General features: G+C 33.1%; 1 protein-coding gene across 1 annotated transcript; it reads left to right on the top strand.

Moving 5' to 3' along the window:
• Positions 1 to 9,508: 9,508 nt before the first annotated feature.
• Positions 9,509 to 17,030, top strand: LOC145138518 (caffeoylshikimate esterase-like). The gene is made up of 8 exons (XM_079072599.1): positions 9,509 to 9,734; positions 9,844 to 9,876; positions 9,993 to 10,119; positions 10,339 to 10,485; positions 10,758 to 10,888; positions 15,866 to 16,003; positions 16,096 to 16,194; positions 16,609 to 17,030. Exons 1-8 carry the CDS (start codon positions 9,732 to 9,734, stop codon positions 16,900 to 16,902), a joined length of 972 nt encoding a protein of 323 aa, XP_078928725.1. The 5' UTR covers positions 9,509 to 9,731; the 3' UTR covers positions 16,903 to 17,030.
• The last annotated feature ends 9,954 nt before the right edge of the window (positions 17,031 to 26,984 follow it).

Here is a 26,984-nt window from a genome sequence, read left to right as displayed (position 1 = left end):
ATCAACATAAGTAGTAGAGACCATGGAGGGGTAAAATGGTCTTTTATCCACTTCAAAAAGTTAAAGAGAGGAAGAATAGCCTTCGGTCATTAGAGTTGTGATTAGAGTATCACTTAGAGATATTCATCCTTTGTGTTAGGTGGAGGCTAGTTCGAGATCCGGGAGCGGGGTCTTTACTTGCTGCTGGCCAGGTGAGTCTTCTCACTATACATTACCTAGAGTGGTATCTATATGTAGACTGGAGGGTCTTGTGTGCTATGTGTATGTATGAGATTATGTGCATTGTGATATATGTATGCTATGTGTTGTATAGACCGGACCGGAGGGTCCAATGATATAGACCGGACCGAAGGGTCCAACGATACAGACCGGACCGAAGGGTCCAACGATACAGACAGGACCGAAGGGTCCAACGATACAGACCGGACCGAAGGGTCCAACGAGCTATGACCGCACCAGAGGGTCCAACGAGCTACGGGACTGGAGGGTTCCGCTGAGACACATCGACCGGAGGGTCGCATTGTAGCCTCGAGTGGCGTATGTGTTGTATGTGGTATTTTGGGGAACTCACTAAGCTTCGTGCTTACCGTGTTATGTGTTATGTGTTTCAGGTTGTTCTCAGGAATCGCGGGAAGGCACCGGCTTGATTGTACACACCAGAGAAAGAGTTATGTTTTGAGGATCCTGGATTTTTAATGGAGTTGTGTTTTGTAATTTGAATAAACGAGATTTCCATACAATTTGTTATGAAAAGTATGCGATTTTAAAATGAAAAATCTGTTTGAAAAATTACGGTGTTACAAGTTGGTATCAGAGCCTTGGTTTGAGGGATTCGGATGCACCTTCGGGTAGATCTGGACTCAAACTGAGGATTTGAGAAAAGTTTTCAAGGAAATGATTTTTCTAAAACGAGCAAGAGTTTCTAAAAGAGTACGAGTTGGAGCAGTGTGTACAATCAGCCAGAGCCCGAACGGTGATTTCCCAAAATACCCTTACGTTTGTATTATGAGATATTTATGAGATATGCTATGAGATATTATGCATGCTAGATATAGGCTAGGTATTTCATATGTTAGGACTAGAGTGGCCTGATTTGTGATGCCTTAGCCTAGGAGTTATTGTTATCTGTGATGTGATTTCGAGCATGTGTTGAGTAAGAGTATCCAGCAGGAATCCTCTAGAGATGGATTTGAGTAGAGGAGTAATCTAGGAGAGATACCTAGATGAGCATTTGAGGAGTCTACTGAGAGAGTAGTCAGACGCCCGCGTGGGGTAAAGTTGCTTGAGTTCGGTGGTATCCTTTGAGTATGAGGAGAGCAAGTGGGTAATAACCTAGAGTGGTTTTACATGTTGGTAGAGATTACTCGATGCTCGAATGTTGCTTGCTTCGTGCTTTGTGGAACTCTTGATGATGAGAGTCAGCTACTAAGTGAATATGACGATATTCAGGAGGTAGATGACTGGCAGCATAAGGAGTTCTTCAGCAGCTGATGGCGGAGAAGTATGAGAACCTAGGAAGAGCCTAGGAAAGGGTGACCCTAGTCAGATGAGTACGCTGACAGAGTTGGATATTTCGCAAGAGGAGCAAACATGCATGACGGGGTTGGTGATTGAGAAGGTCGAGCAGCTACTTAGGAACTCGGGGATGGTGCGTGTGGAAAGTATGGGCGGATGTGGCAGGTAGTATGGGCCCGTACTACTGAAAGCAGAGGACCCATACTCGATACAGGGAACATTCCGGAGGTTTTAAGTAGCAGATCGAGAGGTGATTTCATGGTTCGAATACCATGAATTGTAGCAGATCGAGAGGTGATTTCATGGTTCGAGTACCATGATTTGTAGCAGATCGAGAGGTGATTTCATGGTTCGAGTACCATGATTTGTAGCAGATCAAGAGGTGATGTCATGGGTCAAGTACCATGACTCGTAGAGGATTGAGAAGAGATAACATGGTTCGGGTACCATGATTCATAGCAGATCGAGAGGTGGCCACATGGTTCGAGTACCATGACCCGTGGCGGTTAGTGTTACTGGTTCTACCAGTTATTCCGTTGAAATTGGTTAGACTGAGATCAGATGTGAAAGAGTATGGGGCCAGAGGGCCATGATGAACGAGTTTTAGTGGAGCATCCCTTGAGAGGGAAATCGAGTTAGCTCCGAGGGATTTTTGGTGAGATGCCAATTGGAGTCGCAAGACTCAAGAATGAGTAGAGATGGCAGTTATGGAGGATTACGGCATGAGTTGAGCAATCAGGCGATAGTGGAGATGTAACCTTTTGTGAAATGGATGGTATTATTTCCGTTTCCTGTGGGAAACATAAGAGGTGTTGAGAATTCGGTTTACGAGCTTGGGGGTAGAACCCTGCGGGTTAGCATTGATGGCGACCTTCCATCAGAGTATTTGGGCAGTATGTCCGCCGAGAGGTAATGTTAGAGCAAGAGCAGGTTGTCAGCGGGGACTGAGATGGTTAAGGACCAGGATACACCCTATTTGAGCATAGTAGGACATGTGTTAGCTGCAGCAACGGACGGTCAAGAGGAGTATATTGGAGCAATGGCTCTTAGTGTCTATGATGGGTATCGAGTATGGAAATGAGGTCTCTGCTCTTATGATAACTCACGTGATGGGACGTCAGTTGAGGAGTCGAGGATGAGGAGTATGTTAGTTCATTATTTTCAGACAGAGAGTCAGGGTTACTACTGAACAGTTGAGATGTCCGGTAGTGGGATGGCGCGAGATTTTGAATGACTAGAGGCAGTAATGATAAGAAGCTTCTGAGGATTCCATCTGAGATTCGGGGTATTTGGAGTTGTTTGATCTCCATCGGGGAGACCATCGAGCATAGTGTATCACCTTCCAAGAATAGGTGCGATTTTACTGGTAAAAAACAGTCTGTGGGATAGATTGTTGGTGAACCAATTAGTGATGGTTCGAACCCTGAGTGGGGGAGAACCGGGTACTTTTTTTTTAGGAGATCAGAGGTTTGTTCAAGAGTGGTTAGAGAACTGGATATAGAGACATGCGGTGCGAATTCCCGAGACCAGGGTTATCGGTGGTTGAGGTGAGTTGCAGAGGGAGTTAATACATGTTGTCCGCGTTCAAGGAAGGATGAGTGTCTACACGGCAGGTGGCCGTTGGTCAGAGGCCTTGTGGCAGATAAGAATTTTTTGAGGTGGATGGTTCATAGGGATACTTCGGTAGTTGGGAGATTTTGGTTCGATAAATGGACTATTCTATGCTCTTTGGAAAGGGTAAGAGATGATCAGGCAGCCAATTTCCGGGACGGCATGCGTAATCTCGCTTGGTTTTGAGCAATAGAGGAAAGAGTTTTGGAGGGTCATTTTCGTGTTCCGAGTCGTTGGGGATTTCTCTGTGTTTCAGTTTGGGAGATGGAGTATTCCGGGGTTACAAGTGGCACGAGAGAAAGACCGGTTGCGAGGCTCCGAGGAAGCAATTCGGTATCTGAGTATGATGCCATGAGTATGAGATCAGTGGTAGAGTCAAGACACTGCGAGGCGTTGTGATGGTATTCCGGGGTATCCGAGTTTAATGTCCTAAAATCTCGGATTATTTTGAGTTTGAGTTTGAGATGACGACTGGAGTATCAAGTGTCTATGGTTCCGGTGGGGGCCCTTCAGCTAATTGACATCAAATGGACTTATTTGAGAATGTGAATTGCAGCGATAAAGAGAGGTGTTGTCACGACGATGGTCGTCCGAAGTAGTGATGCTTAGCCCGGATGGGTGTGTGTGTACCTATTTATGCTGGGCCGCAAAGCATGAGTTAATGATCGCAGTATGGTGTCAACCTGAGGGTGAGATTGTGAAGTGGTAAGAGTAAGTGCGGTAAGACTGCGGGGAGCTGAAGTTTCAATGAGTCAGTGCAGAGAGGTGTGGTGATGCTACGGGGAGCCGTAGTACTCACTATTCAGTGAGAGGTTGTGGTGATGCTACGGGGAGCCGTAGTACTCACTATTCAGCGAGAGTTTGTGGTGATGCTACAGGGAGCCGTAGTACTCACTATTCAGTGAGAGATTGTGGTGATGCTACGGGGAGCCGTAGTACTCACTATTCAGTGAGAGGTCATTGTGATACTACGTGGAGCTGTAGTACCCACTAGTCAGCGAGAGAATGTTGTGATGAAGTGCTCTCTGATCAGAGCTTGACGCAAAAGAGTTTTAGGCTTGGGTAGCCCTAATATTTGACTTGTGGAAGCCTAGGGTCGAACCAGGGGCGAGACTTGGGTCTCCATGTTTGTCGGAAGTCGTTATATTCTGAATTGAGTAGTGGTTTTCGTGGCCAAAGAGAAGTAGATCAGTGAGGTTCGCATGGGTTGCGGGTCACGAGTCATGAGCTGAGTGGTTCATTGGGGCGAGTGGTTCCAGCTCTGGTTTAGATCGAACTCACGAGTTTGAGTTTGGCTCTGGTAGTGCGTTGAGTAGGCAGAATGAGATTCCGGATTCAGAGCTGAATTTCATTTGGAAAGGGGTATTGCTTCTATCTGGTGCCTTAGACCTGAGTGGGTCAATTCGTTGGTGTGAGAAAACCGTGAAATGCATGGAACTAATGAGTAGTAGACGACAGAGGTCGAGAGTGAAACGAATTCCGTATTCGCTTGAGGAAAAGCGAACTTCGTGACTTGTGTGTCACACTGGGCCGAGATAGCTAGTGTGAGAAGGAAGTTAGTGAGACATGTTGAGGTGTGCAATGGGTAACCTTTGGAGGTTCAACTGTGGAGTCAGAAGTTGACCTAGTGCTCAGTATTAAAAAAGGGGTATGAAGAACGAAGTTGAGACTTGTGATTGTGATGTCTGAGGACACTTTTGAGCGAGCCTGGTTATTCTCTTGTGTCTGAAGGGCAGAGTGTTGAGGATCCTTTGTTCGGGTGGGTTCTGATAGCAGTTTAGTGTATGATCCCTGGTGGGGTGTGGACCCTTCCGTTTTTGGAGCGTGATTTGGATCATTAGCATGATGATATGAGTGAGCGGTAACCGATGGTTGGATTTGCTCTTGTGAGAATCAGAGGATCAGTGAGTTATCAGGGTTTGATATTCGAGGAACGAATATCATGGTGATCGCTTGAGTAGGCGGTCTGGCGGCGGGTCAGGCCACTAGAGCTTCCGGATAGTGGGAAGGAGTATATTAGCGACGAAAGAGTTGGTTCAGTTCTGGTCTTGGGAGTTTTGTGTGGTTTCGGGTGTCCATAGAGAAAGATATCGGTGTAGTATGAGATCCTTTCGGTGGTGCCTTTTGGGTTGATGATTTCATTATGTGAGTGGTTAAGGAGTGATTTCGAGGGCGAAATCTAATTCAAGTGGGGGAGAATTGTAACATCCGGATTTTCAGATGTATTATGGTGTAGGTTAATCTTGTGATTAAAGGAGGGACTCGACGATTTGAGGGTCCAACTCGCCGAGTCGAGTCGGGTTTCTCCCGTGGATTTAATGAGTGGACTCGACGAGTCCGAGGAGAGGGACTCGCCGAGTAGGCGCTGATTAGAGAAACCCTAATTTCCGGGGTTTGGGACCTATTTAAAGGCACTTATAGCCTCATTTGCGGCCACCCTTTCCCTGGAAGCAAACCCTAAAGGTCATTTGAGCTAAAAAGTGAGAGAGAAGCTATCTTGGGATTTTTAGTGCATCATTTGAGAAGAAGAGAAGGAGATCAAGCAAGGATCAAGAGGGGGAAAGTTGAATCCAGTGATAGATCGTCCAGAGCTTCTGAGGAAGGTAAAAGTTTGCACCTTTCTCATTATTTTGGTTAGATCTCATGTGTTTGGAGTTCTAGGGCTTTTACCACCTTTGGTTTGGGACTTTGAGTAAAATGGATTAGCTAGAAGCCTAGTCCTCAGATCTGGACCTTGTAAGGTCCGTAGAGTCCAAAGGTCCCAACTTTATTCATCCAAATGAGAGTTGTTGTGCTTAACACCTTAAGAAGGGCTTGTTTTGGCATCTTGAGGCATTTGTGCCATGCATGAACGTAAAGGTCGAGACTTTATGTGCCTCTGGTGTCTTAAAGGCCTAGATCTAGGGTTTGGAATGAGATATCTGACTTTGGACGTGTGAATGAGGAATCAGACCGAGGGGACTCGTCGAGTCCATGAGTTGACTCGACGAGTCAGTGAGGGTTTGTCCCGATGAGCTTGAGCATGCGATAGCTCGACGAGTTGGGGGTCAACTCGACGAGCTGAGCTTGACTGTCACGAGATTTATGAGGAAAGTAAGTGGACTCGACGAGTCGCAAGGGTGCACTCGGCGAGTCGGGTCAAACATGGACTGTTGACTCGAGTTTGACTTCTGTTGACTTTGGGGCTTTGATCAACATAAGTAGTAGAGACCATGGAGGGGTAAAATGGTCTTTTATCCACTTCAAAAAGTTAAAGAGAGGAAGAATAGCCTTCGGTCATTAGAGTTGTGATTAGAGTATCACTTAGAGATATTCATCCTTTGTGTTAGGTGGAGGCTAGTTCGAGATCCGGGAGCGGGGTCTTTACTTGCTGCTGGCCAGGTGAGTCTTCTCACTATACATTACCTAGAGTGGTATCTATATGTAGACCGGAGGGTCTTGTGTGCTATGTGTATGTATGAGATTATGTGCATTGTGATATATGTATGCTATGTGTTGTATAGACCGGACCGGAGGGTCCAACGATATAGACCGGACCGAAGGGTCCAACGATATAGACTGGACCGAAGGCTCCAACGATACAGACCGGACCGAAGGGTCCAACGAGCTATGACCGCACCAAAGGGTCCAACGAGCTACGGGACTGGAGGGTTCCGCTGAGACATATCGACCGGAGGGTCGCACTGTAACCTCGAGTGGCGTATGTGTTGTATGTGGTATTTTGGGGAACTCACCAAGCTTCGTGCTTACCGTGTTATGTGTTATGTGTTTCAGGTTGTTCTCAGGAATCGCGGGAAGGCACCGGCTTGATTGTACACACTAGAGAAAGAGTTATGTTTTGAGGATCCTGGATTTTTAATGGAGTTGTGTTTTGTAATTTGAATAAACGAGATTTCCATACAATTTGTTATGAAAAGTATGCGATTTTAAAATGAAAAATCTGTTTGAAAAATTACGGTGTTACAGTACATACTTCAGCTTGCTCATCAATAATCCAGTGATGGACATTGACACCAAGATGATCCATGTACATAGAAATTACACAACCACAAGCATGCCCTACTTCGATCAACTCCTGGTAGTCTTTTTCAGTTGTTATTATCCTCAATCCATCAGGGAACTCAATACCGGACATGCAAAAGTACACATTAACGCATGTCTTGTTTGCGAATCTTTGAAGTAACAACACAAATTCGTTCTTGTCCATTCTAGAAAAATCGACATCCTCAAACCTCTACTCCACTCCATCTGAGTAATTAATCATTGGGTACCTCGTAAACATACCAGTAAAATGAAGATCTATCTTCATGTAGACGGCCATAGCAAGAATCCAAATTAAGAGTTTTTGCAAGGAATAGTAGAAAAAATAGAAGAAAGGGGCAGAAGAAAACGACTGCAGAACGATGTAGCTTCTAGAAGAATGGTTACGTACCTCATTTAACGATACATTAGGTGGCATCTGATTTGACATATGAGTTGGCATTTTTCAATGACATGTACAATACACCAGGTGACCCCTTCACTTTCTAGAAAATGACCTTAAAAGCAGGCAAAATGTGAATTTATACCCTTAGAAAGCCAAAAAAACCAATAGGAATGTTTTAAACCAAAATGTGTAAGATCGTGGGGATACAATGACATTTTCCCTTCTACAAACCCTACAAAAGTTCTCCAATTCGTGAAGTGGAATGGGGCAAGATAGGTGTAACAAATCTCTTATAAAGATTGACCTTTAGGTTTTACCATCGGGATTGGGCCAAAGGCCTATCACAGACCGTGCATGTTTTCTATATAGAAGGCAGAGACCATGCTACGAGCAGCTTGGGGTCAATTAAGTTCATTATTTGTTTTAGGTGCTGTTTGTTTTTCTGGGGCAAAATGTCTGCAGTCTGCGGACCACATCTGGAGACCTCTACTGTAGAAGAGGTGGACCAAACGTCTGCAGTCTGAATTAAGAAGATTGTTTGTTTTTTTAACATCTACAAACTACTAAAATAAACTAAAATCTAAATAAACTGATTTTTTTAACTTCAAAGTGGTTTTTAAATATTTTAATGACTTTATTATAAATAATTAACAAATCTAGATCAACTTTTATGTATTATTGTATAAAAAATGAAAATTAAATTGTACGAATACAACGTATATATTTGCTAAAAACAACAATTTTGGTCGTAAAGTTATACCTAAACATTGTAATTAGGGATCAATGAATTTAATAAAGTTATTTATCATTAATAAAGTTGGAATAAATATAAGTTAAAAAAAAACAAAGATATATGTGTTTATCATTAATAAAGTTGGAATAAATATAAGTTAAAAAAAACAAATATATATTTGTTTATCATTAATAAAGTTGGAATAAATATAAGTTAAAAAAAAAAAAAAAAACAAAGATATATGTGTTTTTTTTAGGTTAGAAGATGTCTGAAGAGGTTAGAAGACTATGGTCTACATCTGCGCCAAGAAGATGACGCACAGACCTTTTTAGGTTTGCAGTCTTCGAAAAAACAAACAGTCTGCGAAAGCTGATGTATGCGCGTGGTCTACGCGGCGCAGACAGAAGATGCCAAAAAGATGCCAAAAAGATCTGCAGACAAAAAACAAACAGCACTGTAGTGTGATCCAATATGTTCAGATGATGACGATAGCAATAACAACTTCTTGTTATATGTATACAAATACTCCAATACTCCAGCAATACGCCGCTAGGGCTATTATTATGCTAGGCACTTTTAGATATTAACAGTATTTAATAGAGGTATAGTTTTTGGTAAAACACGTTCTTTAACCATCTAATTCAATAGTCTAATCATTAGGTACATTTGATTCATTATTTTGCTCTCATCTTCTTCTTTTTTTTCTTAAAGCATTGAAAACTTAATTACAAAACTAAATACTACCAAATTTCATTAATATACTAGACAAACTTTAATTATTATAACCGATAAAAAATGAACCAATTAGAACATCTATACTCAATATTAGCAGCCTAATATTGCCTAATAATTTTGAGTCCACTGATATTTGACTGGGGTTTTGAACGAATATGGTTTTGTAATTAGATTTATATGAATTTTGAAGAAGTTCCAAAGGTATGAGGATATACCTGCCATTTTTAACTATTAATTATTTATCATAAAAATAATCAGTATATAATAAATAAGTAGAATATCGATATGAAAAGCGATTATTAATTAAATATTAGATTATCTTATATGACTATATGTATACCTAGCTATAACGATTTTATTCAAATAACAGCAAAACAGCCTAATCTTCATGGATTTTTCCCTTTTCACACCCATAATAAAATAATAAAAAGTAAACATATAAATAAATAATGATAATCCCACTTGCTAAAATACAAAGAGAATAAACTGTACACGAACAACTCCTCGATATAAGCAGAGATCACGTCTCTTACTCCACAAACACATCATCCTTTCAAATTCTAAAATATCTCTATACCTTATTCTTTATAAACCTTTTTCCAATTCCATTGCAACAAACTTCTTCTTCTGTCTATCAATCTCCATAATCTCAGGAACAATCAAAATCAAAAGCTTGTGATCTTCATAAAGATTTCAAGAACACTCTGTTCCATGGTACGTCTCAGTTCATAGATTTCCTATTTTTTTGTTTCAATAAATTCTTGTGTTTTTATGATTAATTGAGTTTTTCTGTTTTGGGATTTTGATGTTTGATCATTATTAGGCGACTGAAGCTTCAGATTTCAAATACGAAGAGGTAATATTCAATAATTTTGATTCTTTAACGTGCTCTGTTTACTGGTTTTGTTTATGAACATGCATGAACTAAAGAACACGTTTAATTTACAGTCATCTTGATGTGATAATTTTCAGGAATATATCGTGAATTCGAAAGGATTGCAGATATTTACGTGTCGATGGCTTCCTGTTGACACTGAACCAAAAGCTTTGATCTTTCTTAATCATGGCTACGCCATGGAATGCAGTGTCTCCATGAAAGGTCAGTTGACTTTCTTCTTAAACTCAATATTACGGTAGAGATTTTTTTACTTCATGCTTCAAAGTCAATAACCATAATAAACTTAGTGAGAATTTATCAAAATACAATCATTATGAGTTCCAAAATCGATGATGTGTGGATCGATTTTGAAGTTGAAATTCACTAGGTTTGACTTACTGTCCTCTATATATTAATTGGATTCAAATTAAATCTTAATAGGAGCTGCATTAAGGCTTGTGAAGGCGGGATTTGCAGTTTATGGGATTGATAATCAAGGCCATGGGAAATCTTCTGGGCTTCAGGGTTATATCCCATCTTTTGATGATCTTGTTAACGATTGTTCGGATTTTTTCACAAGCGTTTGTGGTAAGTTCTTTTGTTATCTTTTTTTTAAACAATTATAGACTTCTAGTTTATTAAATTAAACTCAAAATATTGAATTTTCAATATTGACCTAGTCAATCAAATTGAGTTGAAAATGGATTTTGAATTGCTTTCTTGTTTTATAGGATAGCTATGAACATATAAGATTATGAAAGTAAAAATAGTGCATCTTGACCGACTTCACTGATTATTTTATTTTGAATTTATATTTTAAATAAATATGTTAATTAATGGGTAATTTTTATTTCTTTCAGAAAGGAAAGAAAATAAAAGAAAGATGAGAATATTGCTTGGAGAATCCATGGGAGGGGGAATGGTTCTCCGATTACATAGAAAGAACCCAGAGTATTGGGATGGTGGAGTCTTGGTCGCACCCATGTGTAAGGTATGTGCTACTTTTTCTATCTTTTTTTATTCAAAAATGACAACTATATATATATATATATATATATATATATATATATATATATATATATATATATATATATATATATATATATATATATATATATAATCAAGTGTAAACTAAATACAATAAGAGAACATTGAACTAATATTAAGCATCATATATGAACAATCAACGATTGTTATTGGTTCAGGATTAATATTAACGACAGTTAATACTTTCAAAAAATAAAACCTTCTATTTTTTGATAAGATTTGATTGAATATCCAGTTAGAACTGATGATGCTCTGGATTAAATATAATGTTCTCACGTTATATTTGGTTCACACAAGAGATACTATTTATAATATTTGTTAAGTATGTTTATCATTCTTAATAGTTTGCAATTAGGTCATTATTTCGTTTTGATGTTACTTTATTTTACATATTTTTTTAACATATTACTTATAAAATAATATAATTTATGCACGATTTTTAAATGTTTGTGGTCAACTAGAATGTTCACATGCGCGTTACTATGAATGATGAAAAGAGTTCATGGTCAAATAGAATGTATTAAATGTGAAAAGTCGAATATCATCTTGAAGGCTCTCAAGTTGTCAATTTTCATGTTTAATCCTCTTATGTCCTGTATTTATTCCGTAAAGAGAGTGGCATCCAAGATAAAAGTCCTTAAACATATATCTTTAAAAGTACCACTTTTTAATCATGGAAGTTCTATAATAACAATTAAAAAAAAGTAAAAAAAAAAAGAATAAATTACATGAATGGTCCCTATGGTTTAGGTAATTTGCGTGTTTGGTCTCTAATTTATTTTTTTAACTCGGAAAGTCCTACTATTTGTTTTGTTACGCACTTGGTCCCTGTCTTACCTAAAAAGACTATTTTTCCCTTGATTTTTTAATTTATTTAAATACACATACCCCCAACCCCACCCCTCACCTTACCTTACCTACTCCACCATTTTTCCCTATTTAAATAATAGTCTTTTTAGGTAAGACAGAGACCAAGTACGTAACAAAAACAAATAGTATGGACCAAGCGCGTAACAAAAACAAATAGCAGGAACCTCCCGAGTTAAAAAAATAAGTTACAGACCAAACGCACAAATTACCCCAAACCATAGGGACCATTCGTGTAATTTACTCTAAAAAAAAGATATTCTTACACCAAAGATACCACTTATTTCTAAAAAGACCGCTTTAAGTATTTTTTTAGTATATCTTAAAAAGTAGGAAAATGACATAAAAGTCCTTAAGTTTTCACAAAAATGTCGGTTTTACCCTTGGACGTGTTTTATGTCCAGTAAAGCCCGAAGTTTTGTTTAATTTGTTCATTTTTACCCTTGTAGTCGGGTTCCAGGTAACTTACCGGTTACCTAATGCCAGTAAAGCCCTTGAATTTTCAAAAATGTTTGGATTAACCTTAAGTTTTTCAAAAGTGTTCGGATTTACCCTTACATTGATTGTTGTTGTTATTATTATTATTATTATTATTATTATTATTATTATTAATACATTTTTAATTATATAAAAATGTTTTATACATACATTTTTAAATGTATAAAAAAATTTTATACACACATTTTTAAATGTATAAAAATATTTTTACTAATATAAATATATTTTTAAAAATATATGTACTTGTATTTAGTATTTATATACATTTGAAAACCCTAAATCTTCATCTATAATTGTTGAATCGAACAGAAAAAGCTTGATAAAGTAAAAAATGTCGTCAATCACTGATTTTGCAAAAACAAATGCTTCAGATCAATATATAAAATGATGCATTTCGTGATATTTTTTTGTGAACTTACAACAAACATAAATGAAGTTTACACTCGTATTTGACATTTCGTTATCAATTTTTGAGATAAAAATAGTTAATGAATGATTTTAAGTTGATAATACTTAATTTTTACAGTGATCAAGTGTTTTTGTCGAGGGTTTTTTTAATTATATTATGTATTTTCCATTTACGGGTATTATTTGTTGATCATTTTTAAATTTTATACTAAATCTTATCTATAATCGAGTGTTTTTATTGAGGTTTTCTAATTACGAGGGTTTTATAATTGTTACGTTATGTTTTTAATTAACGAATATTTATTTTGCTTATCTATTTAGTATGATGTTTGATAATAAATACATATTTATACTTGGTAATATGTAGAAATACATATAATTATATCTTTTATATAATATAAACCATATAAATATGTATTTTTATATTTGTATGTATATAATATATTTTTATATGAAATAAATATATATTTATACTTATACCTACTAAATACAAATAAATACATTTTTAAAAATGTGTGTATAAAATATTTTTATACATTTAAAAATGTATTAAAAATAATAATAATAATAATAATAATAATAATAATAATAATAATATGTATAAAAATGTATTAAAAACGTATGAAAAATTTTATTCATTTAAAAATGTATGTAAAAAATATTTTTATACAATTAAAAATGTAATAATAATAATAATAATAATAATAATAATAATAATAATAATAATAATAATAATAATCAAAATAAAAATCAAGGTAAGGGTAAATCCGAACATTTTTGAAAAACTTAATGGTAAATCCAAACATTTTTGAAAATTCAAGGGCTTTACTGGCATTAGGTAACCTAGGTAACCGGTAGGTTACCTGGAAACCGGCTACAAGGGTAAAAATAAACAAATTAAACAAAACTTCGGGTTTTACTGGACATAAAACACGTCCAAAGGTAAAACCGACATTTTTATGAAAACTTAAGGGCTTTTATGTCATTTTCTCTAAAAAGTACTACTATAGCTTTTGAGAAAATTCCATGATTGATTTGAAATCTAACAACTATAACTTTTGAACAATTTCATGATTAATTTGAAATCTAACAACTATAACTTTTAAAAATAGAAAATTGTTTTAGTCTTGTAATCAGTTAATTGTTAAATATTGATAATTATTTATATTTTGATCATTTTATCCGATAAATTGATCACAATAGAATATAAAGATTTTTTTTATAGATATGATTAAAATATATTATTTTTACTTTTTTATATTATATTATTATTTTAGTATATTTATTTTGTGTCTCGAATTGTATTATCTTACTTTAATCTATTGTATTTTTTTTTTGTCAAACATAAAATATCTATTAAGAAACTAATTTTTTTTAATTAACCGTTTTTATAATATTTGTCTAACAATTATATTATCTTACATTAATCTTGTGATATTTTCTTTCATTTATATATGATTGTTTTTCTATTTTGCAAAATCGTGATCTTAAGATCTTATGTAGGTTTTCAGGAACGTAAAATCTATCAAAAAGTATTTTAGAACATAAAAAATATATTTTGTCTGTCAGTTCACCATTCAATTAACAATAAATATTTTAAAACATTAAAGATACATCTCTAATAGGGATCATTTTACGTAGGTGATCATACGATCATAGGATTAGAATCATTATTTTAATAACCGTGATATCATTTGTTTAACAAAGATTTTTTTTCTAAAGATAACATTTTTTGTAACTTTTAAATTCTTATGTTTATTTTAAAAAGAATATTGGAAGATAATATTAGAGAAATAAAATAAGATAAATTAAGATTATACTAAGAAAATAAGATAATATTATAAAAATTATAAATAATATATTTAAAAAAAATTCTTATATTTTGATTATATCTGCAAAACGTCCTCGTATTTTGTTGGTGACTAATTTAACATGTAAAAGGGTAAAAAATGTAAGCAATTTACAGTTTTTGTGACTTAATTGAATATATATATATATATATATATATATATATATATATATATATATATATATATATATATACGGTCCGGTTCTGGTGATGACTTTTTTTCGGTGAGGACTCGTGAGGATACCTTCAAAAAATTGAAAAAAATATATAAAAAATACAAATTATAAAAACGAGTATAGTACTATATCGGAGAGAAAAAAAATTGAGAAATTTTTTTTTGAATTATTAAAATTGAATCATGGATCATAAAAAGTGAATAATGGATCATAAAAATAATCCATGCTTAAATTTTAATGATCCAAAAAAAATGATCTATGATTCAATTTTAATAATTCAAAAAAAATTTCCAATTTTTTTTTCTCTCCGATATAATACTATTCTTGATATATATATATATATATATATATATATATATATATATATATGCCAAAATATAAAAACTTTTTTGGAGATTTTTCCTTTGAAAAACAAGCAAATATAGCGTATATTAGCGGTGAAATGATCTCGCCAACAAAGACGACAAGGATATATTGTTAACATTGAAACTAAGGTCATCCACATCAGTGCAATGCCACTAATCTTTCGATTGTGACACATCAGTTTTGCAATGACTACTCACATCAGTGCAATAACACTCATCTTTCAAAAGTGGTCCCCACTGCCACATCAACTATTACTTTATATATATATATATATATATATATATATATATATATATATAAATCAACATAAATTACATTAGTTAAATTTAAATCTTTTATTTAGTTAATAAAATAATTACGAAATAGATAATCTAATAATAGTATTTTAATCGACCAATTACTTAAGTAATTACGAAACGAGATAATGATTTAAAGATGTGTAATATATTAACTAGCAAATTAGTAAATAAAAATCACGATGGTGCTTTAATCAATTAAACAAGTGATTTAATTAAATAATTGAAAAGCATTGTAATATAATTATATATAGCAAGTAGCACGTTGATGAGTGAAGGGACCTACTTTTGCATTTGAAAGCCTTTCTATATTTGCAAGAACTTGCTGAGTTGGATTTGCCATGTCATGTTCACAGAGGTTTGCAAGTTCATTTGCAATACCGCTGTGGATGCTCTAATACCGCAAGAAGTACCTAATTTTCAATTTTTATACCTAATTTTTCATTTGTTTAATTTCTCAGATTGCAGACGACATCAAGCCTCCTCAATTCGTAATTAACGTGTTGACAAAGCTTACAAAAATAATTCCAACATGGAAGATTGTACCCGGTAAAGATATTATTGACGTTGCTTTTAGAGATCCTAAAATCAGGGAAGAGGTATGAATTTTTTTTTTGTTTGTATATTTGCTTTATTATAAAGATTTTAAACGTTTATGATTCACTTATATGTATGTTTGTGTGACATATAGGTTCGTAATAACCCGTTATGCTATAAAGGGAGATTTCGTCTAAAGACCGCCAATGAGCTACTAAATGTTAGTTTAGACCTTGAAAATAGGCTCCAAGAGGTATGTTAGTTGTTGTATTTCTACTTTTTATACAAAATTATCAACTATGAAAGTGTTTTGTTTATTTAAGTGCTGGTTGAATAAAATGATCTTTAAAAATGTTTGAGAAAATGACAACATTATAGATGAAATGAAAAATAAAATGAGTGCAAACTTGTAAAATAATTGAATTTAATAAGGCACGACTCATTTCATAAGTTTTTCTATTAAAACATTCTTACTGTATTAAATTAAACAATTTATATGTTGTTACCACATTAAGTGACGTGTTTATTAAGTAAAAAAGAACAAGATCTAAAAGATTTACAAGAAAAATTCCTTTGTAAAATATCATTTTACGAGATATTTTATTTTACTAAGACCACCATATACTGATATACAAATCCTATAAGTAACATATTTTTATTGAATCAGGTAACATTTCCATTTTTTGTTGGTCATGGAGAAGCAGACACGGTGACTGATCCGTCAGTAAGCAAGCTTTTATACGAAACGGCTTCTAGCTACGAAAAGACCTTTAAGTTGTATCCAGGAATGTGGCATGCTCTCACATATGGAGAGTTTCCTGAAAACACAAATACAGTATTTGCAGATATTATTGGTTGGATTGATGAGAGAATTTCAAGTGGCAACTCTAGATTAGAGAGAGAACAAAAACATGCAAATGATGAATTTGATAGCTCAAGCAAAAAAAGTGTACTAAATTGACCACAAAAATATCATACTTCAAATGTATACTTCAAATTTATCCTTCTCGACTCTAATTTGTATACTAAAACATGTTATTACAAAAAAAGGATTGATATTGTTTTTATGATAATTCTTTTTATTTCTTATGTCATGTCAATACATACTATTTATACCAATATTGATGACATATGAAATGTGGTCCTAATGCGATGAACAGTGTTTTAAAAACCGGTTGAACCGGTCGAACCGGTCGAACCGGGAACCGGAGGTGAGGACGGTTCGATTTGGACCGGTTTTATAACGATTTCCTGACCGGATAGAACCGACCGGTTTTGGTAAAAAACCGGTTCAACCGGCTGAATTGAACCGGAATGGACAGGATTGAACCGGAGAGTCTTGGATTTTTGTTTTTGTTTTGGGCTTCTTTGTTTGATTTTGGCTTCTATAATGACTGTTTTTATATGTTGCATTCTATTTATGTTTGTAATACTAAAAAGATGACAAGTTTTGTAATCAATGTATGCAGGATAATTAAAAACATATAAAAATATAGAACCGGTTTGACCATCCGGTTGAACCGGAAAACGTCACCTGACTTGTTCAATTAAAAAACCGGTTTTTAAAACATTGGCGATGAACAAGTTCTTTAAGAAGTCTTCTAATAACAACATACATGCAATGATAGCATATATTAATTTGATTGTTTATAAGGGTGCTATTCGGTTTTTTATATCTTAAATCTAACCATAACTAAACTAAATAAGATTTAGTTTAATCGATTTTGGTTTATTTGGTTCGATTATCGGTTAAACCGGATAAAATTTTATATTTAAAAATAAATATTAAACTATAAGAAAAAAACCTTACTAAACTTTTAAATGACAAAAATACACTAATATATAACATATTATATTCGGTCTTTAATCACTTGTTGTCTTGAACCGGTGATGTAATCACAAAAGTTGTTGAGATAGATCTTTAGTCGTATACAAGGATGAAAGAAAAGCTGTTGAGATAGATTAATTGGTGTCTGGCTTATTACTTGATGCTTTTGAATACAAAATATAAAAAAATATATATATAAATTATAAATTTATAATGGTTAAAAGTTAAAGAACAAGTTACGAAAATCTTTTGTATAAGAAATCTATAAATTTAAATATAAAATGTTAATTCAGATATATAAACTATAAAAGTATATATTAGTTAATAATTTATTTGGATTTTTTTAGTTTAACCAAAATAATAAAAATTTAACGAAACGAAACAAAATAACATTATTTAGTTAACCCCAAAATCAAATTAACTAGAAAACCAAATAACCCGAATCAAATAAAATAAACATCATTTGGTTCTCTTTAATTATTTACTTTCGGTTTTTTATTACAACCTTAATTCGTTAGGTCTTACCTTTGTCAAACAAAGAATTTAGAAATGTACTATAATTCGTTTCAAAAAAGTTGTTTTACATAGATCTAAAGAGTTAAGAAAAAAAAACAATTACACCCTTGATTAACTAATTTAAGTAATTTCAATATCTTTGGCATCTCGACTTTTTAGGCTTTGTTTGGTTATAATTAGTTGTTTTAAGTTTTTAAATTTCATTGATTATTAAGTATGTGATTTTACTATCATTTGATGTTTATTTTTATTGCGAGACTTTAAAACCTAATATATATTCATTATAATTATATTTCGAGATAGAATTTTAAAAATAATCTCTCGTTTCAAAAAGTGGCAATGAGATGATGACTTTCAAAAATGCTTTATAATAACCCATATGGTTTTAAAAAATGGCATAGATGATCCCTTTTTAATATCCATCTAATTGTTGTCGTTACCTTTTTAATATTCCATCTAATTGTTTTCGTTACTTTTTTATGAAATAACTAATATTCCATCTAATTGGCTTTCGTACTTTTCAAAAATTGGCATGTTCGTCCTTTTTTAACCACTACCACCAATATTACTTTCGGCCACTCTTATCGCTGTAACACTCGACTTTTTAACAATAATTTTTAAATGTTTTTAATAACATTATACAATATTACAAAAAACTGGTTTAACAAAAACCTCAAATTTTGTTCCCAAACAATACAACCAGGTGTACAAACTATCACAACCATAATCTAAAACAACTAGAATACATCATTACAAAAAACAAAAAAAAAAACTTTGTTTAGTCATTGTCCATCTTGTTGCTATTATCGCTTACCCTACTGCTTTATAATTTGGAACACATCAAAATAACAAAACACATATAAGACAATTTGTCTATGAGTTGAACAATAAACACATCAATATTAGAATAATCCTTCTATTTGCAATTCACTCATCATGTCCCATTTGGACTTAATCACATCTTACTACTCATATCTTTTGACCATTACTAAAAGAAATTCTCTTAACTAAAGTCTCACATACAATACAAAACCTTTTCTCGATGAACAAACCATCCGGTCGAGGCCCCATAGTTGGCTCTCATACAGACATCTATATACCCGACAAACACTTTCACTATGTTATCGCTTTTCCATCGCTTACTCTATGTAGCACATATTCAATATGTAGCACACATTCAATATGTTAATATACAATAACATTTCATTCACATAATCACAGTGAGTGAGTGATGTCATATTCACATAACATTGCATTCAACATATCATAAGACCAATTGAGTACTTAATTCATTAAGTACTAAGCTATATATTAATATAAATACACATATGGAACTCACCTTTCTAGTTAGTGATAACTAACTCTAATTCAACTTCTCGTTGCCCCTTCGATTCTCTTGTTTTCTTTCCTTGTCGACACCTATCAAATGATCATATTAAGCTCTTTAGAATGAATCCTAATTCATTAAGAGCTTGATTACAATTTCACTATATTATAATCTAATTTATAACCACCAAAGATATTTGATAATTTCTAATCTCCAACCAAGTTAAACTTCATAAATGAAGCTTCTCTACAACTTAATTCATTAGGCGCTTTACCTAATTTTTCAATCCCACACTTTTCATCATTTAAGGTTTAAAACCCTAATGATTCACTCTAAGATATAGAGCATGAAATCACTGTATTAAGCATGTAACTAATCGTTATACAACTACTATACATCACACCCAAGTTATTTATCAACTATTTTAAACTTCTAATTATAATTACATATCCACCATTGGGACTCATAATCTCAAATGAAGAAGAAGATTGTACCTTTTTATGCTCTTAGATGCTAATACGTCCTATTCCTTATTCCAATCACACCAAGCCTTCTTCTTGCCCACAAAATTGTCTTGACCTAGCTCTGGAATATTTTGAATGAGTTTTGGTTTGTGGAATTGCAATTTAACATATTAAATATCTATTTTGAGAACAACGTCCTCATGTTGTGGTGTTAATAGGGTCACGCAGCAATCCCTTCTAGTAGTGACTCTTTTGCCTTATGTTGTGATCTTCAACTTTTATATTACTAGTGTAGTTTCTAATTTTCAAATACTTACGTCAAAAATCCTCGCTTCTTTACGTCAATTTCTCCGCTTCAACTATGCGTAGCGACCCTCTGTTTCACAACTTCCGTATTTAGTTAATGCTACTCTTACTTCCATATTTGTAGCTAAGAATTTTCAAATCTTTCCATTCACTCACAATCACTTTTACACATAATAATAACCCCTATTAAGAGTAGATAAGATGTACTAATCACATTATAGTATGAATTCATAACTTTAACAAGACCAAAATACTCTTTGGTATCAAATTTTATACACATATACTCTTACATATAAAGATTCATTCCTATATGTTTCCAACACCTCTTACACACATTTCTAATACACATGATGTCATTTCAAATTCTTACACATTAACATATAGCTAAAATTGTCAAAAATGACAATTTTACCCCTTTATACACATAACACACCTTTACATCATCGTTTTCCAAATTTTACAAGTCGTTACAATCTCCCTCCCTTAAAGAGATCATGTCCTCGAAATCTTATCAAAATTAAGATGAGGGTAACGTTTCATCATTTCAACCTTTTTCCATGTTTGGTTAGGTCCTAAGGAATATTTCCATTGTACTAAAACTAAATCAATTTCCTTATTCATTAACTTGCTTATTTGAAAGCCAACTATAGTTTCCAATACCTGTAGTAATCCATTAGGAGATTCCACCTTCAAATCTTTTAATGGAACAATTTCATCCTCTTTTCCAAAATACTTCTTTAAATAAAATACATGAAATACACCATGTATTCCATTAAACTTTCTGATATACCTCGAACTTACTTTACCTTTCTTTCTAAAACACATGACTCCTTTCCAAGGATGTAATTTTAATATTACCAAATCACCGATATTCATCTCGAAAGGTATTTTTTTTTCAAATCCGCATAGCACCTTGACGATCTTGTTCCATTTTCATATGAGGTTAAATTACTTCAATCTTTTCATTGGTAATTCTTACCAATTCTGGGCATGTCAGTTTCTTTTCACCCGCTTGTAATCAACACAATGATGTTCTATACCAACTTTTGTATAACGCTTCATACATGGGAAATCCAATACTTGAGTGATGACTATTATTGGAAGCGAATTCCAAAAGCAGTAAAAACTCATCATATTTGCCTCTGAAATCAATTACACATGCCCGTAGCATGTCATAACTGGTTTGAATGGTCCATTCACTTTTTCTATCGATTTGGGGATGGTATGTGGTACTCAAATGATTTTTGTTCCTAATTCCTCTTGTAATGCTTTCCAAAATTTCAATGTGAATCTTGCTTCTCGATCAGACACAATAGTCAATAGTACCCCATGCAATCTCACAACCTCATCCACATATAATTTGGCTAACTTTTCCAATGAATTCATTTCTTGGATTGCTAAGGATAATGCACTCTTAGTTAATCGGTCCATGATAACGCAAATGGCATTGTGACCCTTAATGGTTCTTGGTAATCCCATGTTGAAAATAGTGATCTCATCTAGTTTTCTGTTGGTACATGCAATGATTTTGACTACCCGTATGGTGTCACAAACAGTTTCATCAGATGCCACCAATATTTACACTTTAAATCTCGATAATTCTTCGTTATCCTAGGATGAATTGGGTACTTGGATTTATGAGCTTCTTATAACACCAAATTTCGATGGCCTCCAAACTCAGGAACCTAAATTCGTTTTAAAAGGTTTTTAAACCTCGATCATTTTCTTCAAAACAAATTTTCTTCCTTAACTTCTCTTACTCTATATTTTCTTCTTTTAAAGCCTCCATTTGGGCCGTCTTTATTTGCTCTAATAGAGTAGATATTAGCTTTATTCTCATAGATCTTCCTTTTATCTGAGTTTTCACTGTTTTTCGGCTCAACATGCCAGCTACTACATTTGGTTTTTTGGCATTGTAGATTATTTCACAATCATAATCATTGATTAGTTCGATCCACCATCTTTTTTGAATATTGAAATCCTTTTGAGTAAACACATATTGAAAATTTTTATTATGAATGTACAACTTACACTACATACCGTACAAGTAGTGTCTCCATATCTTCAATGTAAAAACAATGGTCGCTAGCTCTAAATCATGCGTCGTATATTTTGTCTCGAATTCTTTTAATAGCATTGAAGCATGGTCAATCACATTTTAATGTTTCATCAGAATACATCCAAGGCCTCTAGCTGAAGCATCACTATAAACCACAAAGTCTTATGTATCCTCCGGTAATGTAAGATTGGTGCTTCACATAACTTCTTATCTAGATTAAAAAATGCTTCATTTTGTTCTATAACCCAATTAAAATTCATCTATTTTCTCTTTAATTTGGTAAGTGGTACCACAATACGAGAAAAATATTGAATAAAACAATGATAATATCTTGCTAATCCAAGGAAGCTTCGAACTTCCGTTGGGGTTTTTGGGGGCTCCAACTTTATAATTGCTTCAATTTTCTAGAATCTGCTTGATCTCCGACACGAGAAATAATGTGTCTCAGGAATCATACTTCTCATAACCAAAATTCACATTCAGAAAATTTAGCATATAACTTCTTTGTTTTTAAAATTTGCAATACATCCCACAATTTTTTTGTATGCTCTTCCTCCGTTTTCGAGTAGACAAGAATATCATCCATAAACACTATAGCCAATTTTTCAAGAAACGGTTTACACACTCAATTCATGATATCCACATATACTACAGGAGCGTTTGTAAGGCCAAAAGCCATTGCGAAGAATTCATAATGACCGTAACGGGTCCGAAATGTTGTCTTCTAGATATCACTATCTTTGACTCGCACTTGATGATAACTGGAATGGAGATCGTCGATCGTTAAAAACAATCAGATCCTTGAAATTGATCTAAAAAATCATTAATCCCTGGTATAGGATACTGATTATTGACTGTTACCAGATGCATATTCTCATCGACCAATCTTTCTTTTTCATTAATAATACCGGAACACCCCACTATGATGAACTCAGGCGTATAAAGCCTTTATCAAGTAATTCATGAAGTTGACACATAAGCTCTCGCATCTACGTGAAAGGTCTAGTATGCTCAAGAGTCATATTAAAGTGATATTGTTAATTAACATGCGATAGTAATGGGTCACATTAACAACGACTTGATATAATTGATTATTTATTATAAATTGATTTTAATAAATATTCAATAAAACTCTTATAACTAAATTGGAAATTATTTATTTCATGGAAATAATAATTTTCATTAGCAAGTAATATTAAATAATTCATATGGTATGAATTAATAAGTTGTGTATAAATATTTGGACTAGTTGAAACCCTTTCGTCTTTTACTCAAAAGACAAAGTTTATATTTTATAAAACTTGAATTTATAAAATTTAAACTAACTCTTCTTATATATATATATATATATATATATATATATATATATATATATATATATATATATATATATATATATATATATATATATATATATATATAGGGAAATGATCAAATGAGAACACCTAAAAGGTTGAAAACGCGAGAACAAGTATATTCATTTGTGATTCCATGTATTCATTTGTAGAGAAATGATAAATTTTTACGCACAATCAACGTGAATATGCTTTTTCTATTCAATTGAAATTAAAGGCGTAAAAATTTATCATTTCTCCACAAATGAATACATGGAATCACAAATGAATATACTTTGTTCTCGCGTTCTCAACCTTTTTGGGGTTCTCATTTGATCCTACTCCTATATATATATATATATATATATATATATATATATATATATATATATATATATATATATATATATATATATATATATATATATATATATATAATTCCGAAAATTAGATAAAGATAAAGGAGTTATGGGCTTTCCACTAGTTTATTCAAAAGAAATAAAGCATGGGAGACATGTTTATGATCTGGGGACATATGTGCTTAAAGTGTCAAGAACTAATGGTTAATACTTTCACTTTATGCATATAAATAAGAGGCTTGCATTCTTGAATGGATTGCACCATTCCTTCCTCTTAAAACCGTAACATGCTGAGAGCATGTTACTCTCTCCCTTTTTGTTCTTCTTTTCTTCAAGAATACTTGCATCTTCATGCCTTCTTTAAGTTCATATTGGTTATGAACTTAAAGCTTAAAGGTTTAAGAGTTTTGGACTAACATCTACATCAAGTTGAGTCATTGTTGGTGTCTCAAAGGTTCCACAATATTCTCCATCAACTTCCAAGCCTCCCAAGAAGACCCAAAGAACTACAAAGGTTGTTATTTCTTGACCTCTTCTTTGGTTGGTATTTTAATCTTTCTATAACTTGCAAGAAGATCCTTGGAGGGTATAAAATGTTTATGTTATTTCAAAAATTAAAGTTTTTCTGTTGCCATATTTTTCAAGTTTATGAAACTATTTTTGAACTAAAACCCAACAATTGGTATCAGAGCCACCTTGCAAGTTTGGTTAGATTTTTTGATTTTTGGAAATCTTAGTTTTTGGAGAATATGGATAACTTGTTTTTGTATAAAAAATAAGTTCATACATATTTTCTATGACAACTTTTTTAATTGTTTCTTTTATGTGACAAAAGTTTCATGCATCTTTCGTCATTTAAAGTTGTCTTAGAAAAACAAATGTTGTTTTATATGTATGTTGATGTGTATGATGTGCATAAACTAGCCAATGGCCATTATGTTTGTTGTGTTGTTGTGTTTGTTATTTTTGTTGTAAAAATGGTTGTAATAATTTATTTATTCATATGGTATGTAATAATTAAATAGATTAGATTTTCTTGTTTATTTTTGTGAAGTAATAGATTAGTTTTTAGAATAAATTTATTTGTACAAAAGTGTAACAAGAAATGAAGTTGGAACCATTTTTTTTAAGACAAAAGAGCAATTTTCAAGTCTAAAAGGTGTGCAGGATTTTCAATGACATTTTCTGAAAAGTGTCACTAATGCTGTTTGTAAAGGGCTGTTGGACTTTTAGCGACAGTTGCTGAATTTTAGCATTCAAGAAGTTTTTCCTAACTTTTGCAAGCAATGGGTGTTTACTCAAGTGGGAGCCTCTACAACAACATTACAAGAAGCTTTTTGGTTCCCTTAAATGTCCCTTTAGGAATGGACTTGGCATCTTTTGTGTTGGCTCACAAAAAAATGTCATTAGTTGCCTATGTTTATGCACATATCTTTTAATGCATGTTTGTCTTGGTTATTTTATACAATTATTATGTGTGGTTGATAAATTAGTTTTTCACATGCTTAAATAATTTTGGACAAAATAAACATCACATGGAGTTTGGGTTTTCAAAATTGGACATAAGATGCAACAAGTTATTATTTTAAAAATAAAGCCCGGTTTTATAAAATCGTTAATAACAACAAATTTTGAAATACTCCATTATAAGCTTTAAAATTGTGATTTTTGTAACTTATAAAAACTCCAAATATATAAGTAATAAAATGAAGTTTTATTAAATATATAAAAGGTTCAAATACACTCAAACTTAATTCCGGTTATTAAAATTGAATTGTGTCAAATTATATAAAAACTAGCTTTTTATATAGAACCTTTAAAAGTGATTTTCTTTTGAAAATTGATACCATGGTTTATTATATGCATGTAATAACAATGATATCATATGTTTTTAAACTAGAATTATAAAACACATAAAGACCCTTATTTTACAAATGTCAAATCTATGCAATCCTTTTGAAGAACACTCGCACATCTCTTGTATGCACTAGTATGATAAAAGATACCTAACCGATTAGTGTTATCTTTTGATGGCCGGGGTGTCTTCGCGATTTCTATAACCAAGTTATAGGTCGATTGCACATGTTTTTCAAATTGGATGATTTGATCGGAAATCTTTTGTGATAAAGGATACCTAAGCAAGAGAGTTTTGAGGCATAGATGAGATTAAACATGTCTAATTAAATTTGTTATTAGAGATCCCATAAATCTAGAAATTATATAGTGAGATATAATTGATAATCGATATCTACCAAGTTGGATTCAAATGGATGTGATAAAGGATACCTAACCATTTATTTGTTTTGCAACTTGGATCCTAGACTTTGATAATTAATATTTTTGGAAACTAAAAGGGTATTAGTGATTGAAGATTAAATATTGAAAATACTAAATGAATTTTGTTAAAATTTTGTCGTTGAATAATCCATTCTCACTATCATGAATTGTCATTTTCTCTAATGACTTAATGAAACAATAACATTCAATAGATACAACTACAATGAATGAGTTTATGTCTTAAGAGACAATATCGTGAGAGATATGAAATTGTATACACTTAAAGGTCATAGTCCTTAACTATTTGCTTTGAGCAATTAAACATGAATATGATACCTAGTAAAGGCATCACTGTGATGCTAAAGATGCTTCTAACATCAAGCTAGGAATAGTTATTCATGACTTCTAGGAAGTCTTAGATAATCTAAACATATATCTGAGGATATAACAGGTCAAACAATATTCCAATAAATATAGTGATATTTTATTTAAAGCTAGTTTAAACATTGGAATAATACAAGGCTAAAATAATCACCTAGTGTGATCTAAAAGGCCCATGTTTTATGGACTGAA

Source organism: Lactuca virosa, chromosome 9 (assembly GCF_052849685.1).
Source record: "Lactuca virosa cultivar CGN04683 chromosome 9, Lactuca_virosa_CGN04683_v6, whole genome shotgun sequence".
NCBI lineage: Eukaryota > Viridiplantae > Streptophyta > Magnoliopsida > Asterales > Asteraceae > Lactuca > Lactuca virosa.
Note: the sequence above shows the minus strand (reverse complement) of the source record. Positions and strands in the feature narration are given on the sequence as shown.

Coding starts and splice junctions, on each gene's coding strand:
- LOC145138518 (XM_079072599.1), top strand. Junction 9,877..9,992: donor CAGATTTCAAATACGAAGAG/GTAATATTCAAT, acceptor GATAATTTTCAG/GAATATATCGTGAATTCGAA. Junction 10,486..10,757: donor TTTTTTCACAAGCGTTTGTG/GTAAGTTCTTTT, acceptor TATTTCTTTCAG/AAAGGAAAGAAAATAAAAGA.